We start from the raw sequence: 17,891 nt of genomic DNA, 5'->3' as shown, positions 1-17,891 counted from the left end.
ATGCCAAACTGCAGTTTTTTAGTCTCCCCTTGTGTCTACTGGCCTTCTGTTGGAAATGGCCCTTTCTGCAGGTCATCCCCAGACTTTTTGCCTTCCTCCATCTCTTTTTCTGACCCTGTTGTTGTTGGCTTTATGACCCTGTGCACTTTTTCACTGCTGACCAGTGCTAAAGTGCATGTGCTCTGGGTCTAAAACATGGTAATATTGGTGTCTCAATGATTAGCATATTTGATTTACTTGTAAGTCCCTAGTAAAGTGCACAGTGAGTGCCCAGGGCCTGTATATTAAATGCTACTAGTGCGCCTGCAGCACTGATTGTGGTGTAGCTTAGAAGCTCAGGCTACAGGGGTACTCTACCACAGGTTGGGGTGCTATTCTGAGTTACTGATGTGTCTCTTGCAGTGACGTCCTTCCTCCTAGGTAGTGCAGCTCACTGATGGCGGACTGTCACTACATTTAAATTTAAAGAGTAGAGACAGCCCACCTCTCCTCGACCGCAGGGACAGGCAGTAGCTAAATGCTGAATGTTGGAGTCTTCCTGAGTGAATACCTGTTTGCACACTGCAGCAGAGGGGACAAGCATTGGCTAACCAATTGGTCTCGTCTACGGAATTCCTTATGTTGCCAATGTTTTTAGCCATGCTGTACAGCACTGTGGGTGCAGTGCAGTATGGCTAACAAAGAGTGCAATGGTGCAGCAGCTGCATGATTTTGTAGGCACACACATGCTTTCAACACGCATGCAAGGGAGAGATCAGAGAAGCAAAGGGATAAAACATGGGTGAAAGTGCACAGTGGAGTGCAGTGGAGGAAGCACACAGGCCAGAGAGAGCTACATGAGTGCTGGTGAGAGGAGAGATGTGTATGGGCGAAAGAGAACCAAAGGAGAAAAAAGCACACGAGGTAGACAGATGGAAAACACTTGCTTGCTCATGGAGTGCTTCAACAAAAAGAAAAAAATAGTTCCTCAAAAGTGAGCAGAAGAAAAAAGAAGTCAGCCAATCAAAGAAATGGTAAAGAGAGTATGCTCCATGGAAGTGACAAACACTAAATGGACAAGCTGAAACAAGGAAAGCCATTAAATAGTAAGCAAGCAAATAAGATTGACAATAAAACAAGCCAATGGAAAGCAATGGGCGGGCTTTAAGCCCAGGTAACCTACAAACAACTACTGGGGTAAATGTCACCAGAAGTCAGAGATTACAATATAGGAACATATTGTGCAATCTGCATAAAACCAATAAGCGAATATAAGCAATGTGTGTGTGAATTTTTAAATAGAGAACACAAACTCACAAAGCACTTGTACATTGACAGAGGGCGATGTGCTGCTCCCATCCTTGTCGCGAGCCCGGCAGTGATAGAATCCTGTGTCGTGGCTACGGATTTGCTGAAACACGAGGGAGTTTACGGAGTCTTCCAGGTACCATCTGCTGTTTTTGTACCAGATATAGCTCACCTCATCCTGCACACTGCTCGTGGCCTCACAGGTGAGGGTCACTGTATCACCTTCCTGGATGTCCGTGGGTGGCATAACCAGAACTCTTGCTGCTGCACACGAATAAAGCAGATTAGCCAACACTACTTCCAGAGTAACAAAAGACAGAAATGTGATGTGGTTTCAATTCGTGTAGCTTAATTATTAATATTACAAATAATTGATGTATTTATTGTCACTGACACCTATCTTTTATTTACATCTTTTATTTCCATAATATTTTCTGTTCAGCCTTTTCCCGCTTACTCTTAATTTGGATTTCAGGGATGTCCACTGCTCCACTGCATTGCAATATTGACCTTGATTCTCTGCCCCGTTTTGAACACGTGTTACCGTGAGACGAAGGGCCTGATTACGACCTTGGCGGAGGGGATTACTTTGTCACAAACATGACGGATATCCCTTCCACCATATTACAAGTTCTATTATATCCTATGAAACTTGCAAATCGGCAGACAGGATAACTAATCCCCTCCGCCAAGGTCGTAATCAGGCCAGAAGTGTTAGTAAGGGGAGCCATCCTGGTAAACAGAGCATCTCCCTGTAATTCTCACATATGCCTGCAGCACAGTGCCTCTGCTGGAGAATGCTGGTGGGACTTCCACCAGGAATAGTGTTTTCTGCCGGTTGTTCAACTGATCAGCAGGTTATCTAAATATGACAGAAAGGGCGACAAGTAATGGTTTTCCAGCTAGTCTCTTCCCGCCATATTTACCATCCGGTTTCATAATTGGAACCAATAACAGTAGTTAACGTGACACAAAAAGGTCCCCTGATTCTAGCAACTAGATTACACATTGAGTAGAAGACATTAGGGCCTATATTTACTAACATTATGCGTCATGGTTGCACCACTATTTTGGCACAGCCATAACGCTCAATGCTAGTGGAGATATACAAAGCTACTCAACGGTCGATTTGCGTCACCTTGCGTGGCTTTGCAATTTTGTTTAATAAAAAACAGAGTGAGATAGGTGTATGAGTGGAGCATGGGTGTTCCCACGCATCCAGCCTTGTATTTTGATGCAAACCTAGATTTACTGCAGGCAATATGCCGAGGCTTGCGCTATAATGGTGCGCCTACCCGAGAGAAGTGTAACAAGGAGAAATATCTTTATTTCTGCTCTCTCCATGTCAAACTACGCAGAGCAGCAAGTTGCCTTGCTGCGTTGCATTGCGTGAAAGGCTAAATTGTTTTGTATATACACACCCTCCCACCAGCACTGTGTGGGGCACTAACACTGCTGCCAAGGTTCCCAGGTTCATGGGTGATGTGCTGCTCCAGTCCAGATTTTTCCTTTGAATTCTGGGACTTGAAGTCTTCTTTTATAACATAATAACCAAGACCACAAGTCCCAGAATTCAAAGAAAAACACTGGACTGGAGCAGCACATCACGCATGGACATGGGAAACGCTGCTACCACAGTGTCTCACTCCCTTGGTTTCCCCAGAGAAAGTCGACCAGAGCTCTTCTGAATGACTAAGCAGCATTGCCATAAAGCTGATTACCTGGAACATAGATTGCAAATAAATATATACTTATTCATCTTGGAGTCAGCACCCCTCGAGTCATAGCAGATTCGTCAATATAAATACCCATGTGCCGATAGCCAAGAAACGCTGTCCACCGACGGTATCACCCTGAATACCATTCTATTTATTGACTGAGAACAGAAACATGCACCTCTGTTGATAAAAGGATATTCATGCATGCATTCACCTTCTGAATATTAAACACTCCTATAAGGTGTACGACAACCATTCTTGTTGTAACTGAAAACACAAATCATGTTTACACATTGCAAGAAGCCAATAAGAGGAGCAAAGGTTTTAAATAAAAGGAGCTTTTGTATTCAGAGCTATGTTAATGAAAAAATAGGGCCGGATCTGGGTTGGTGCGACCGGTGCCACAGCACCGGGTGCTGACTTGGGGTGGGGGCTCTGTTTGTGCAAGTATATTATGGTTTTAAAAGTAACTGCTGCAGCCCCCTGCCTCCAGCAATTTTCGGGCAACAATAAAAATGTCAGGATAACTGGTGATTTATGTTCTGCCAGGAAAGGTTTCTGAATATTTGGTGCGCTAGAGTTCGGTTGACCATCTGTATACTGACATTTGGCTGGCTGTGTGTGTGCTGGCATTAGGCTGGCAGCATGTGTGGACTAGTGCTTGGATGGCGGTGTGTGTAGACTGGGGCTTGTCTGGCGGTATGTGTAGACTAGTGCTTGCCTGGTGGGGTGTATGTGGACTGGCGCATCATATGCATTTGTGACCATAATGTTTGTTTTCTCCTTTTTTTCTAATGTATAGCTTTTGATTTATTTGCTGTGACTCCTGCTTGTGGTTTCGGCACTTGTGGACCTGCAGTTTGTATAGTTGCATGTGTTTGGTAAAGAAAAACGTTTTTGTACTGTTTACTCCAAATGAGTATCAGTGCCATGCATGAATAAGTTTTTTAAAATTTTTATCAGGAGACTTGGGGCAATGCCGGGTGAAAGGAAGTTTGTGGCTCCCGGGGGATTCCAGAACTTCACAGAAATATGAGGAGAATATATTTTTTAAGTCAAAGTTTGAGGTTTGCAAGGGATCCTCTGTAACAAAAAGTGGTGAGAGCCACACAAATCAACCCACCCTCGATATCCCTAGGTGTCTAGTTTAAATTTTTTTACAGGTTGGCTAGGTTCCCCTAGGTGCCAGTTAAGCTAGGGTCCAAAATCTAGAGCTATCCACATTGAAAAAAGAGGGTCAGTTTTGGGTAGAAAAATGTGCTGCGTCCATGTTACCCTGTGGGCTGTTTCCTGTTGCGAGCACTAAGTCTACCCATACAAGGTCATTTCTGGATTCAAGAGGAGCCTCTGCCAAGTAGAAGAGCTGAGGAGAAGTGCTGCCCCTTCCTGTGACTGTGCTTTGTTGGGCAATCCTGCAGTTGCTGCTTCTGCCTATGAAAGGGAACAAAGACTGGACTTTGTTGTGCATTCCTGCTTGAGAAGAATCTCAAAGGGCTTAAACTGAGCTTGCCTCCTGTTGTTGAAGTCTCAGAGCCACCAAAGACTTCCCCTACCAGCACCTGGACTCTCTGCTGAGACTCCTGCCCTGCTAAGTGGTGCCCTATCCAGTCCCTGGGCCCTTGAAAGGTGAAGTTGGCAGACAAGAACTGAAAATCCACGCACAGAACGCTGTGTGGGGAACTTTTTGATGCACCTTCCACAATGAGGCTGATAAACGATGCACTGCTGACTTTGCCGCTAAGATCGACGCTCCACCTGCATCGCGGCTGGGAGACTGACGCATCGCAGCTGGAAAAACAACGTACAACACCCGCTTACAGAGGCTGATATCGACTCAAACCCCACGCAGCGCGGTTTTCTGATACTGTGCAACTGGATTTTCCACGCATCGTCCCTGGGCGTCCAAGTCAACCCGAATCTACGCGGATCCGAGGTGCCCCGTCCGGAAATCGACGCATCACTCTCTTTCAAGGGAGAAAAATGACGCATCACCGACCCAACCGGAGAAGGAAACAAAACATGGCCTCACTTGCGAGTAAGGAATCGACGCATAGCTACCCTTTTCCAATGCACGCTCGCCTGTGCGGCTTTATTTTTCATGCTAACCAGGTACTTTGTGTAACAACAGCATTCTCACTGTTTCCTAAGGATTAAGATTCTTATTATTTCTAAAAATCATATCTTGACTTGTGTATGTTGGATTTTTGTTGTTCTGGTTTTGTTTGATTTAGGTAAATCTTACCTATTTTTCTAAACTGGTGTCCATTTTGTAGTGTTTTCACTGTATTACTGTGTGTGTTGGTACAAATACTTTACAAATTGCTTCTGAAGTTAAGCCTGCCTGCTCTAGCGAAGCTACCAAGGGGGTGAACGGGGGTTAACTGAGGGTGATTCTCCTTTACCCTGACTAGAGTGAGGGTCCTTGCTTGGACAGGGGGTAACCTGACTGCCAACCAAAGACCCCATTTCTAACACATACACTGCACCCTGCCCATGGGGCTACCTAGGGCCTATCTTAGGGATGCCTTACATGTATGAAAAGGGAAGGTTTAGGCCTGGCAAGTGGGTACACGTGCCAAGTCAAATTGACAGTTTAAAACTGCACATACAGACTCTGCAGTGGCAGGTATGAACCATGTTTACAGGGCTACTCGTGTGTGGCCCAACCGGTGCTGCAGGCCCACTAGTAGCATTTGATTTACAGGCCCTAGGCATTTCTAGTGCACTGTACTAGGGACCTACTAGTAAATCAAATATACCAATCTTGTAAAGCCAATTACACATACATTTTACATAGCAGCAATTGCATGTTAGCACTGGATAACAGTGGTAAAGTGCCCCGAATATCAAAAACAGCAAAAAACAGAGTCCAGCACACATCAGCAACCTGGGGAACAGAGGCAACAAGTTAGGGGAGACCACACCAAGGATGCCAAGTCTAACATGTGTCCCCCCAGCTGAAAGTGGGGAGCAACTACCCAACCTCATGGGAGTTCTCATCACTAAGGAGGAAGAATCTGGACAGACCATCAGCATTGGCATGTTCTGTACCAGGGTGGTGTTCCCTGTAGGGAAATGGACCACCTCAACAGTTTTGGATTCTCACCCCTCATGTGCATTAACCATTTTTAGGGGTCTGTGGTCGGTCTGAACCCGGAAGTGAGCCCCAAACAAGTAGGGTCTTAGCTTCTTCAGCACCCAGACCACAGCAAAAGGTTCATGCTCTATTGCACTCCACCTACGTTCCCTGGGAAGTAACCTCCTTCCAATGAAGGCTATAGGTTAATCTAGCCTCTTCATTACACTGTGAGAGTACTGCTCTTATACCATGCTATAAGGCGTCTGTTTGCACAACAAACTCCTTGGAGTAGTCAGGTGCCTTCAGCACAGGGCTGTTCACATGGCAGACTTCAGGGCATCAAAAGTCTCTGTCCAGATCACCTTCTTTGGTTGCTTCTTGGAAGTCAACTCATTCAAAGGGCCACACTGGTGCCATATACCTTGACAAACCTCCTGTAATAGCCTGTGAGACCTAAAAAGGCCCCCATCTCAGACTGAGTCTTGGGAGGCTCTCAAGCCAGAATGGTGTCAATTGTTGGCTGTAGGGGTGCCACCTGGCCACTCTCTACCTGAGGTCCCAAATACACTACTGAACCCTGCCCTATTTGGAACTTACTGGCCTTAATAGTGAGGCCTGCCTTCTGCAGGGCCTCCAACACTCTGCAGAGGTGCTGGAAGTGTTCCTCCCAAGTGGAACTGAACACTGCAATGTCATCCAGGTACGCCATGCTGAAGTCATCCAGCCCAGTCAACACCTCCTTGACCAACCTCTGAAATGTGGCAGGGGCATTTTTCACCCCAAATGGCATCACTTTAAACTGGAAGTGTACATCTGGGGTAGAAAATGCTGACCTCTCTTTGGCCCCCTCAGTTTGGGCAATTTGCCAATACACAGACGTCAAATCAAATGTGCTGAGGTATTTGGCGTGTCAGTTTTGGTGACCGCATTGAGACCCCGGTAGTCCACACACAACCGGAGTTCTGGAGTGGGACCAGGAGCAGCAGCCTTTGGGACCAAGACCACAGGGCTGGCCCAAGGACTGTTAGAAAACTCAGTTACCCTTAGGGATAACATATTAGACACCTCATCTTTGATGCTGGCCCTGACCTTATCAATCACCCTGTAAACCTTCTGTTTAATGCGTGGACTGTCCCCAGTATTCACATCATGTGTACACAAGTGTGACCCCGGGGATCAAGGATAACAGGGAGGAAAACTGACCCAATACCTGGCGACAGTTCCTCTGTTGTTCCGTCGGTCAAGGAGAGGTTCACTCCCTCCACAGACCCATTTTTATCTCCAGCAGACAGGAGGTCAGGAAGAGGCTCACTCTCTTGCTCCACCCCATCATCTGTCTCTACGAGCAATTCAGTCCGCTCAAAGTATGGCTTGAGACGGTTCGCATGCAGGACCCTTAAAGGGTTCCTGGGAGTCCGCAAGTCCACCAGGTAGGTGACTTCGCTCTTGCGCTCCACCAACTCAAATGGCCCAGTCCACTTGTCCTTGAGCACCCTAGGCTCCACTGGCGCCATTCCCCACACTTTTTGCCCAGACTGAAACTCAACCAGAGTGGCATTCTGGTCATACCACTGTTTCATGTCTTCCTGGCTTGCTTCTAGGTTCTCTTGTGCGAGAGTTCTGAAGTGGGCAGTCTGGTTTCTGAAGGCCAGCATGTAACTAAATACAGGGAGTGCAGAATTATTAGGCAAGTTGTATTTTTGAGGATTAATTTTATTATTGAACAACAACCATGTTCTCAATGAACCCAAAAAACTCATAAATATCAAAGCTGAATATTTTTGGAAGTAGTTTTTAGTTTGTTTTTAGTTTTAGCTATGTTAGGGGGATATCTGTGTGTGCAGGTGACTATTACTGTGCATAATTATTAGGCAACTTAACAAAAAACAAATATATACCCATTTCAATTATTTATTATTACCAGTGAAACCAATATAACATCTCAACATTCACAAATATACATTTCTGACATTCAAAAACAAAACAAAAACAAATCAGTGACCAATATAGCCACCTTTCTTTGCAAGGTCACTCAAAAGCCTGCCATCCATGGATTCTGTCAGTGTTTTGATCTGTTCACCATCAACATTGCGTGCAGCAGCAACCACAGCCTCCCAGACACTGTTCAGAGAGGTGTACTGTTTTCCCTCCTTGTAAATCTCACATTTGATGATGGACCACAGGTTCTCAATGGGGTTCAGATCAGGTGAACAAGGAGGCCATGTCATTAGATTTCCTTATTTTATACCCTTTCTTGCCAGCCACGCTGTGGAGTACTTGGACGCGTGTGATGGAACATTGTCCTGCATGAAAATCATGTTTTTCTTGAAGGATGCAGACTTCTTCCTGTACCACTGCTTGAAGAAGGTGTCTTCCAGGAACTGGCAGTAGGACTGGGAGTTGAGCTTGACTCCATCCTCAACCCGAAAAGGCCCCACAAGCTCATCTTTGATGATACCAGCCCAAACCAGTACTCCACCTCCACCTTGCTGGCGTCTGAGTCGGACTGGAGCTCTCTGCCCTTTACCAATCCAGCCACGGGCCCATCCATCTGGCCCATCAAGACTCACTCTCATTTCATCAGTCCATAAAACCTTAGAAAAATCAGTCTTGAGATATTTCTTGGCCCAGTCTTGACGTTTCAGCTTGTGTGTCTTGTTCAGTGGTGGTCGTCTTTCAGCCTTTCTTACCTAGGCCATGTCTCTGAGTATTGCACACCTTGTGCTTTTGGGCACTCCAGTGATGTTGCAGCTCTGAAATATGGCCAAACTGGTGGCAAGTGGCATCGTGGCAGCTGCACGCTTGACTTTTCTCAGTTCATGGGCAGTTATTTTGCACCTTGGTTTTTCCACACGCTTCTTGCGACCCTGTTGACTATTTTGAATGAAACGCTTGATTGTTCGATGATCACACTTCAGAAGCTTTGCAATTTTAAGAGTGCTGCATCCCTCTGCAAGATATCTCTCTATTTTTGACTTTTCTGAGCCTGTCAAGTCCTTCTTTTGACCCATTTTGCCAAAGGAAAGGAAGTTGCCTAATAATTATGCACACCTGATATAGGGTGTTGATGTCATTAGACCACACCCCTTCTCATTACAGAGATGCACATCACCTAATATGCTTAATTGGTAGTAGGCTTTCGAGCCTATACAGCTTGGAGTAAGACAACATGCATGAAGAGGATGAGGTGGTCAAAATACTCATTTGCCTAATAATTCTGCACTCCCTGTACATCCTGGGGAGGTTTACTAGGGGCTTTCTCTAAGCCCTCCTTCACCAGACTGAAAGGTCCCCTGACAGGGTGGCCGTACAGTAACTCAAAAGGACTAAATCCAAGCCCTTTTTGAGGCACCTCCCTGTAGGCAAACAGAAGGCATGGCAAGAGGATGTCCCACTTCCACCTCAAGGGCTCTGATAGGCCCATGATCATGCCTTTTAAGGTGCGGTTGAATCTCTCAACCAGACCATTGCTTTGAGGGTGGTAAGGAGTGGTGAACTTATACGTTTCCCCACACTCCTTCCACAGAGACTTCATATAAGTAGATATGAAGTTGGTACACCTATCAGATACCACTTCCTTGGGGAACCCCATGCAGGTAAAAATCCCCATCAACCCACGACCCACCACAGGGGAAGTTATTGATCTCAGAGGAATGGCTGCTGGGTACCGGGTGGCATGGTCCACCAAGACCAGGATGAACCTGTTGCCCATGGGATCCAGAGGCCCCACAATGTCAATACCGACCCTTTCAAAGGGGGTACTAACCACTGGAAAAGGTTGGAGGGGAGCCTTGCATTTCCCCTCACTCTTGCCACTTGCCTGACAAGTTGGGCAAGACCTACAATGAGCATCCGAGTGCCTGCGCATTAGGGGCCAGTAAAAGTGGGTGACAAGCCGTTCAAAGGTCTTGTCCTGCCCCAAATGTCCAGCGAAAGGCACATCATGAGCCAGACCCAGTAGAAAGGCTCTGAAGCACTGGGGTACAACCAGCACACGGGCTGACCCAGGCTCAGCAACCTTAGGTTCACTATACAGGAGGCCGTCCTCCCAATAACTCAGGTGAGATCTTGGTTCCTTGCCAGCCGCCTGGTCTGCAGCCTGCTGAAGCAAACCCACCAGAGTAGGGCATGTCCTCTGTGCCTCACAGAATGCCTTCCTGGTGGGTCCCCCTTCCTGTTGCCACTGTGACAGTTCAGGGACCTCCCCCAGCTGAACCACCTGTTCCCCTGTAGGCTCCAGGGTGTCACCCACAGGCTCCGCCTCCTCCCGGACTGTGGGAACTTCTGGGGCCTGTTTCCCGCGCCCCTTGCCCTTCCTCTTTTTGGCTGTCTCCTAGGCCACTGTTTCAGGCTCCAGGGACGTCTTTCCACCCTGACCGGCTGCCATTGACCTGGTGGATATGCATACCCACCCAGGCAGATCCAACATCTCCAAGTCTGACCTGTATTCTACCTCCTTCCAAGGGGAATCCTCCAGGTCATTGCAAGCAAACAATCCACATGCATGGTTGGACTCTCAGATACCTTCAAGGAACCTGAGACCCCCACCCCATTCAAAGGGTACCTGTGCCACTCTGCACAGGCGCTCTGAGTTGTCCACTGCAACTACTTGGTGAAGTACACAGGGATCTCTCTTCTCTTCAGACACCAGGTGACTCCTCACTGTAGTCACACTGGCTCCTGTGTCTCTTGGAGCCTCCACCCTCTGTTCATTAATGGTTACCCACTGCATGTACTTTTTAGTGTTCTCAGGCACCAGGGTTCTCTGGAGCATCTCACTGTCCCCTAGTAAGACAAGTGTCATCTCAGCTGGGTCCCACCCACCTGGAACCAACTCCTCCCCAAGCGCTACACTGGCCAAACCCTTGACTGAGCACCAGTGGGTGCCGGTGTACCCTTGGGACGTTTGGGATCCCTTCTCACATGACTCACCTGGTCACATGCAAAGCACTTGAGGGGACCCCCCTCCACATGTTTCCCCTTTGGAGAACCATGGTTTCTTTTCACTGGGGGGCTGGGATTCTTTACCCTGGGAACTAGGTTGAGGCCCTTTGGAGAACTCCCCCTGTTTACCCTTATCCCCCACTTTCTTCTGAGATGCACCCTGCCCACCCCTTGCGTGGCCTCACCCATACCTCTTCTGGACCCTGGTGCTCTCCCAATGGTCTGCTTCCTGCACAAGCTTCCTGGGATCAGTCAGCTTGCTGTCAATCAGATGCTGGCGCAGCTCTGGAAAACATAAACTGTACAAGAGCTCCCAAGCAATTAAACTGTAAAGCCCCTCATATGTTGTCACCTTGCTGCCCTTCATCCAACCATCCAGTGACCTGCAAAAAGAATCGATACATTCCAACCATGTTTGGGATTCCTTCTTCTTATAGGACCTAAACTTGTCCTTATACTGCTCAGCGGTGGGATCATACCTTGTGAGTAGGGCATCCTTCATGATAGAGTAAGTGAGCCCCTGAGGATCCCCTAAGGATGTCAGAGTATCCCTCCCCTCTACCTCAAAGTGTTTCCACAGACCGCCCCCCCCCATTGAGCTTCAGGGTCCAGATTCATACGGAGAGCAGACTCATACGCCTTGAACCACAAGAATATGTCATCCTCCCTTTTGTAATCCTTCACAAGGTCTTTAGGAGTGTGCACCCTCCTCTCAGGCTGCACTGTGATATTGCTGCCACCATTCCTACTGGACTGGCTCCTATGATCCAGCTCCCTCAAGCTGAGCTCATAAGCCAGCAGTATCTTCTTCTCTTCTATGGCCATCCTCCTTTCTTCCATCTCCTTTTGCATCCTAAACTTCTCCAACTCCAACTGGTGAGCCCTCTTTGTCTGTCTGTCCTGTAACTCTTCAGGAGTCACACCCTTAGATGAGACACTGCTACCTACCCTGGAGACTCTCTCCCTGGACATAACAGGCCAACCCACCTGTATGGATTGCACCTCCTCATCCTCCTCCTTCTCCCCCTCTGTGTGCCCCTCAGCTTCCTTGGCTATCACCCAGGCCCTCAGTGCCTTCTGCAGCTCCTCCTTCCTGGTGGAGCCCTTAATGGGACAGGCAAGTTTTTTGCAGAACTGCCTCAACTGAGCAACTGTATAGCTCTCCAGTTTCCCTACGTGAAAAGCAGCTCCAGCTGATGCATCTCCAGATTGAGACATGATGAAGAATCAACAATAGTGCAAAGTTCCAAGGCAGAAAAAGAGTTCCCAATGAAGTTCAAAAGGCAATAAAGGATCAGCAAAAACATAGAAGTAGGGAAAAATCCAAAAGGAGAAAAAGCAAAAACAAGCTGTATGTGGTCACGTAATGGTCTGCACTGAAAACAGTAGTGTACACTTAATCACTGTATGTCAAGTACAAATACAAGTTCAAATCCTCACCGCTGATCACCAATATTAGAAATGGGGTCTTTGGTTGGCAGTCAGGTTACCCCCTGTCCAAGCAAGGACCCTCACTCTAGTCAGGGTAAAGGAGAATCACACTCAGCCCCTTGGTAGCTTGGCACGAGCAGGCAGGCTTAACTTCAGAAGCAATGTGTAAAGTATTTTTACCAACACACAAAGTAATACAGTGAAAACACTACAAAATGGACACCACTCCAGTTTAGAAAAATAGGGAATATTTATCTAAATCAAACAAGACCAAAACGACAAAAATCCAACATACAGAAGTCAAGTTATGAATTTTCGAAAGAATGAGAGTCTTAGGGCTACATGTACGAAATATTGGATTTGCGACTCGCAATTTGCGACTCACAATTTGCGACTCGCAAAATTTTATTTGTCAATGACACTGTTTGCGATTCGCAAGGGGGTCACAAATGACCTACCTCGTGTATACTCCTGAGGTGGGTCGCAATTTGCGACCTCCTTGGGAATGGCTGCCCTCACAGGGATGGTGGCCTGCTGGAGACAGCAGACCACCATGTCTGTGACTGCTTTTAAATAAAGCAATTTTTTGTTTTGTTTTAAATGCAGCCCGTTTTCCTTAAAGGAAAACGAGATTCATTTCAAAAACAAAAAATGAAACGTTTTGTTTAATTTTTTCAGTGTCGTTCACAAAAGGGAAGGGGTCCTATAGGGTCCCTTTTTGCGATTCGGTAAATAGTTTACTGAATCACAAAAATGGGTCTGAACATCCCAAAGTGCATTTTGCACGCCGCAAATGGCCCAATTCGCTGTATGCGACGTGCAAAATACTACATGCATGTGGCCCCATATCCTTAGAACAGAGTGAGAATGCTGTTGTTACACAAAGTACCTGGTTAACGTCAGAAATGAAGCCGCACGGGTGAGCGTGCATCGGAAAAGGGTAGCGATGCGTCGATTCCTTACTCGCAAGTGAGGCCGTGCGTCATTTCCTTCTCCGGTTGGGTCGGCAATGCGTTGTTTTTCCTCCCTCGCAAGAGAGCGATGCATTGATTTCTGAACGGGGCACCTCGGATCTTCGCAGAGTCGGGTTGACTTGGACACCCGGGGACGATGGAAAATCTGGTCATGCGGTGTTAGAAAACTTCGCTGTGTGGGGTTTGCGTCGTTATCAGCCTCTGTAAGCGGGTGTTTCGTGTCATTTCTCCAGCCATGTTGCGTCGATCTCCCAGCCGTGATGCAGGTGGAGCATCGATTTTAACTATGAAGCCAGTGGCGTGTCGTTTATCGCCCACGTTGCGGAAGGTGCATTGTAAATTTCCCCGCACTGCGTTCTGTGCGTGGATTTTCAGTTCTTGTCTGCCAGCTTCACCTTTCAAGGGCCCAGGGACTGGATAGGGCACCACTTGGCAGGGCAGGAGTCTCAGCAGAGAGTCCAGGTGCTGCCAGGGAAAGTCTTTGATGGCCCTGAGACTTCAACAACAGAAGGCAAGCTCAATTCAAGCCCTTGGAGATTCTTCTCAAGCAGGAATGCACAACAAAGTCCAATCCTTGTCCCCTTTCACAGGCAGAAGCAGCAACTGAAGGATAGCCCAACAAAGCACAGTCACAGGCAGGGGCAGCACTTCTCCTCAGCTCTTCAGCTCTTCTCCTTGGCAGATGTTCCTCTTGAATCCAGAAGTGATCTTGAAGAAATCTAATTTTCAGGGATTTTGGGTACATTACTTAAACCCCTTTCTGCCTTTGGCAAGCTTCAAAGGAAAGTCTCTCTTGTTTGTAAGATCCTGCCTTGCCCAGGCCAGGCCCCAGACACCCACCAGGGGGTTGAAGACTGCATTGTGTGAGGGCAGGCACAGACCTTTCAGGTGTAAGTGACCACTCCTCCCCCCCAGCCCAGATGGCTCATCAGGATATGCAGGCTACACCACAGCTCCCTTTGTATCACTGTCTAGAGGAGGGGTGCAAACAGCCCAACTGTCAAACTGACCCAGACAGGGAATACAGAAACAGGCAGAGTCACATAATGGTTAAAGCATGAAAATGCCTACTTTCTAAAAGTGGCATTTTCAAACACACAGTCCAGAAACAACATTTACCACAAGATGTATTTTTAAATTGTGTGTTCAGAGACCCTAAGCTCCATATTTCTATCTGCTCTCAAAGGGAATCTGCACTTTAATAATATTTAAAGGCAGCCCCCATGTTAACCTATGAGAGAGATAAGCCTTGCACAGTGAAAACCGCATTTGGCAGTATTTCACTGTTAGGACATATAAAACACATTAGTATGGGGGTGATTCTAACTCTGGCGGGCGGCGGAGGCCGCCCGCCAGAGTTCCCCCCTCCAGAATACCGCACCGCGGTCGTAAGACCGCTGCAGTGATTCTGGGTTTTCCACTGGGCTGGCGGGCGACCGCCAAAAGGCCGCCCGCCAGCCCAGTGGAAAACAACCTTCCCACGAGGACGCCGGCTCTGAATGGAGCCGGCGGAGTGGGAAGGTGCGACGGGTGCAGTTGCACCCGTCGCGAATTTCACTGTCTGCAATGCAGACAGTGAAATTCAAAGTGGGGCCCTCTTACGGGGGCCACTGCAGTGCCCATGCCATTGGCATGGGCACTGCAGGGGCCCCCAGGGGCCCCACGACACCCCATACCGCCATCCTGTTCCTGGCGGCAGAGCCGCCAGGAACAGGATGGCGGTATGGGGTGTCAGAATCCCCATGGCGGCGCAGCGAGCTGCGCCGCCATGGAGGATTCTTTTGGGCAGCGGAAAACCGGCAGGAGACCGCCGGTTTTCCTCTTCTGACCGCGGCCAAACCGCCGCGGTCAGAATGCCCTGCGGGGCACCGCCAGCCTGTTGGCGGTGCTCCCGCCAACCCTGGCCCCGGCGGTCCATGACCGCCGGGGTCAGAATGACCCCCTATATGTCCTACCTTAAACATTCACTGCACCCTGCCCATGGGGCTACCTATGGCCTACCTTAGGGGTGCCTTACATGTATGAAAAGGGAAGGTTTAGGCCTGGCAAGTGGGTACACCTGCCAAGTCGAATTGGCAGTTTAAAACTGCACATATAGACACTGCAGTGGCAGGTCTGAGCCAAGTTTACAAGGCTACTCATGTGAGTGGCACAATCAGTGCTGCAGGCCCATTAGTAGCATTTGATTTGCAGGCCCTGGGCACCTCAAGTGCACTGTACTAGGGACTTACTAGTAAATCAAATATGCCAATTATGGAAAGTTAATTACACATACATTGTACATAGGAGCACTTGCACTTTAGCACTGGATAGCAGTGATAAAATCACCAGAGTATCAAAAACAACAAAAACAGAGTCCAGCACACATCAACAACCTGGGAAACAGAGGCAAAAAGTTAGGGGAGACCACGCCAAGGATGCAGAGTCTAACACCCTCCAATAAGATGTCAGTGTTGAGCATTCCCTTAGTATATGCGCAATGTCTCAGTCTGGTTGACTGCATCTGCAACTCTTCATCCCGGGTAAAGTCTCATGTTACACAGTTCTTTAGGGGTTCAGTGCCACTTGTGGATTATTTTGAAGTAACTAAGGGGCATATTTACAAGCCCTGTGCGCAGCTGGAGTGTCACTTTTTGTGACTGTAGGCCATATCTATGAGGCCATGCAAAGCCACTTTGCATGGCTTTTCATGGCCTCTTAGATATGAAGTATGGCAAAGCAGCGCAGGTCACTGTGTTGCCTTACTCTGCATCAGGGGGGCGTTCCATGGGCGTTTGCAGTGGGTTTTCAACACCCAGGGGTTTTGACGCATTCCCAGATTTACAAGGACATGTAAACCTGGGAGGAGTAGGAAGAATAACTATGTTTATTTCTCCTCATTTTTCTTCTTTCTATGGTGGCTGCATTATGCAGCACCCACAGAAAGAGGAAAACACCTCAATGGATTGTTTTTGTGCAGGAAGGTGTCACTTCCTGCACGAAAAACAATCCTTCATGCACGCAGGCACCCTTGCACCATGGTGAAAGGGTGCCTGCATTGGTGCTAGACAGCCAAAAGAGCGCCAACGCAGGGGGAAAGGACGGAAATGAACCGTATTTTGTAAATACAATGTATTTCTGCCCTTCCCCTGTGGTGCAGGGCATCATAGCAAGGTCACTTGCTGCGCTGTCCTGAGCCACATGTACGAAGCATTTTGCACGTCGCAAACGGCGAATCGGGCCATTTGCGACGTGCAAAATGCAATTTGGGATGTACAGACCCATTTTTGCGATTCAGTAATCTATTTACCGAATCACAAAAAGGGTTTGCGAGTCGCAATTAGGAAGGGGTGCTATGGCACTGGAAACATTTTTTTAGAGCTGGCAGTGGTCCTACGGACCTGTGAGGGCGGCCATTCCCAATGGGGTCGTAAATTGCGACCTACCTCATGAATATGCATGAGATGGGTCATTTGTGACCCCCTTGCGAATTGCAAACAGTGTCATTGACACTGTTGTACATAAGGTTTTGCAACTCGCAATTTGTGAGTCGCAAAACAATTCTTTTGTACATGTAGCCCGAAGCCTCTAAGTTTAAGAAAAGCCTCCCTCAAGGCTTTGTCATGCGTGGCCATGAGTTGGGCCCAATCTTCAACTTGGAAGTCAAGGCACAGGCGATCAGCCCACCAGTCTTAAGGACCACGTAGTGTGGGCTTTGAAAGAACCTTGTCAGTTAGTTTGTAAAGGCCCAACATCATCCCCTTGAACATTCCCTACATGGAGAGATAGGATAGGAGTGAGGATTTAGTTAGGGGCCCAGAGGCTAGTCGGTGTGGCAGCCAATAATGTTCTATGTGAGAGAGGCACAGCCCTCCACATTCTGTGGCTGCGTAAAGTTTTCCAAGTTTGAGTCTGGGTTTGCGTCCTGCCCATATGAATCTTTTCAGCATGGCAGTAAGCTCTCGGATCATGGTTGTAGGGAGTCTCAAAAGCAGCATTGCAAACAAGTAATTGATGCGAATAGTGACGTTCATCTTGTACACTTGTACCGTTCCCCAGAGAGACAGGCCAAACCCAGACCAGAGGGATAATTCCACCTTGATCTGAGACATCTGTGGGTTTAGATTGTCTTCCACCATATTGAGAATCCCTGTGTTAAGGTTTACACCTATGTATTTCAAGTTATGGTGAGTCCATCTAAAATGGTGGTTAAGGATCGATGCCATGGAGTGTGTAAGGGCTAGAGCCTCGCATTTGTTCCATTTGATCATATAGCCCAAGAAGGCAAAGAATTGTAAGATCGTGGACATAAGTTGTGCGATAGAATGGTATGGGTTAGATATGGTGACCTAAATATTGCCAGCATAAATTAAGGTTTTGAATTCCCCTTCCGCTGTATGGATACCTTCTATGCCTGATGACGGGGGATAGTAATCGCCAAAGGCTCCAACGGTAGGATGAACAGCGGGGGGGAAAGTG

At 47.8% G+C, this 17,891-nt stretch overlaps 1 protein-coding gene across 2 annotated transcripts in view; it reads right to left on the bottom strand.

Moving 5' to 3' along the window:
- Positions 1 to 17,891, bottom strand: part of SIGLEC1 (sialic acid binding Ig like lectin 1) — a 278,498-nt gene that overhangs the window by 102,759 nt on the left and 157,848 nt on the right. For both annotated transcript variants that reach the window (XM_069205241.1, XM_069205252.1), the window contains one exon: positions 1,297 to 1,551. In XM_069205241.1, the coding sequence (XP_069061342.1) occupies positions 1,297 to 1,551 (255 nt within the window). The remainder of the gene's footprint in view (positions 1 to 1,296; positions 1,552 to 17,891) is intronic.

The sequence above is a fragment of the Pleurodeles waltl genome, chromosome 1_2, assembly GCF_031143425.1.
Source record: "Pleurodeles waltl isolate 20211129_DDA chromosome 1_2, aPleWal1.hap1.20221129, whole genome shotgun sequence".
Classification (NCBI taxonomy): Eukaryota; Metazoa; Chordata; class Amphibia; order Caudata; family Salamandridae; genus Pleurodeles; species Pleurodeles waltl.
Note: the sequence above shows the minus strand (reverse complement) of the source record. Positions and strands in the feature narration are given on the sequence as shown.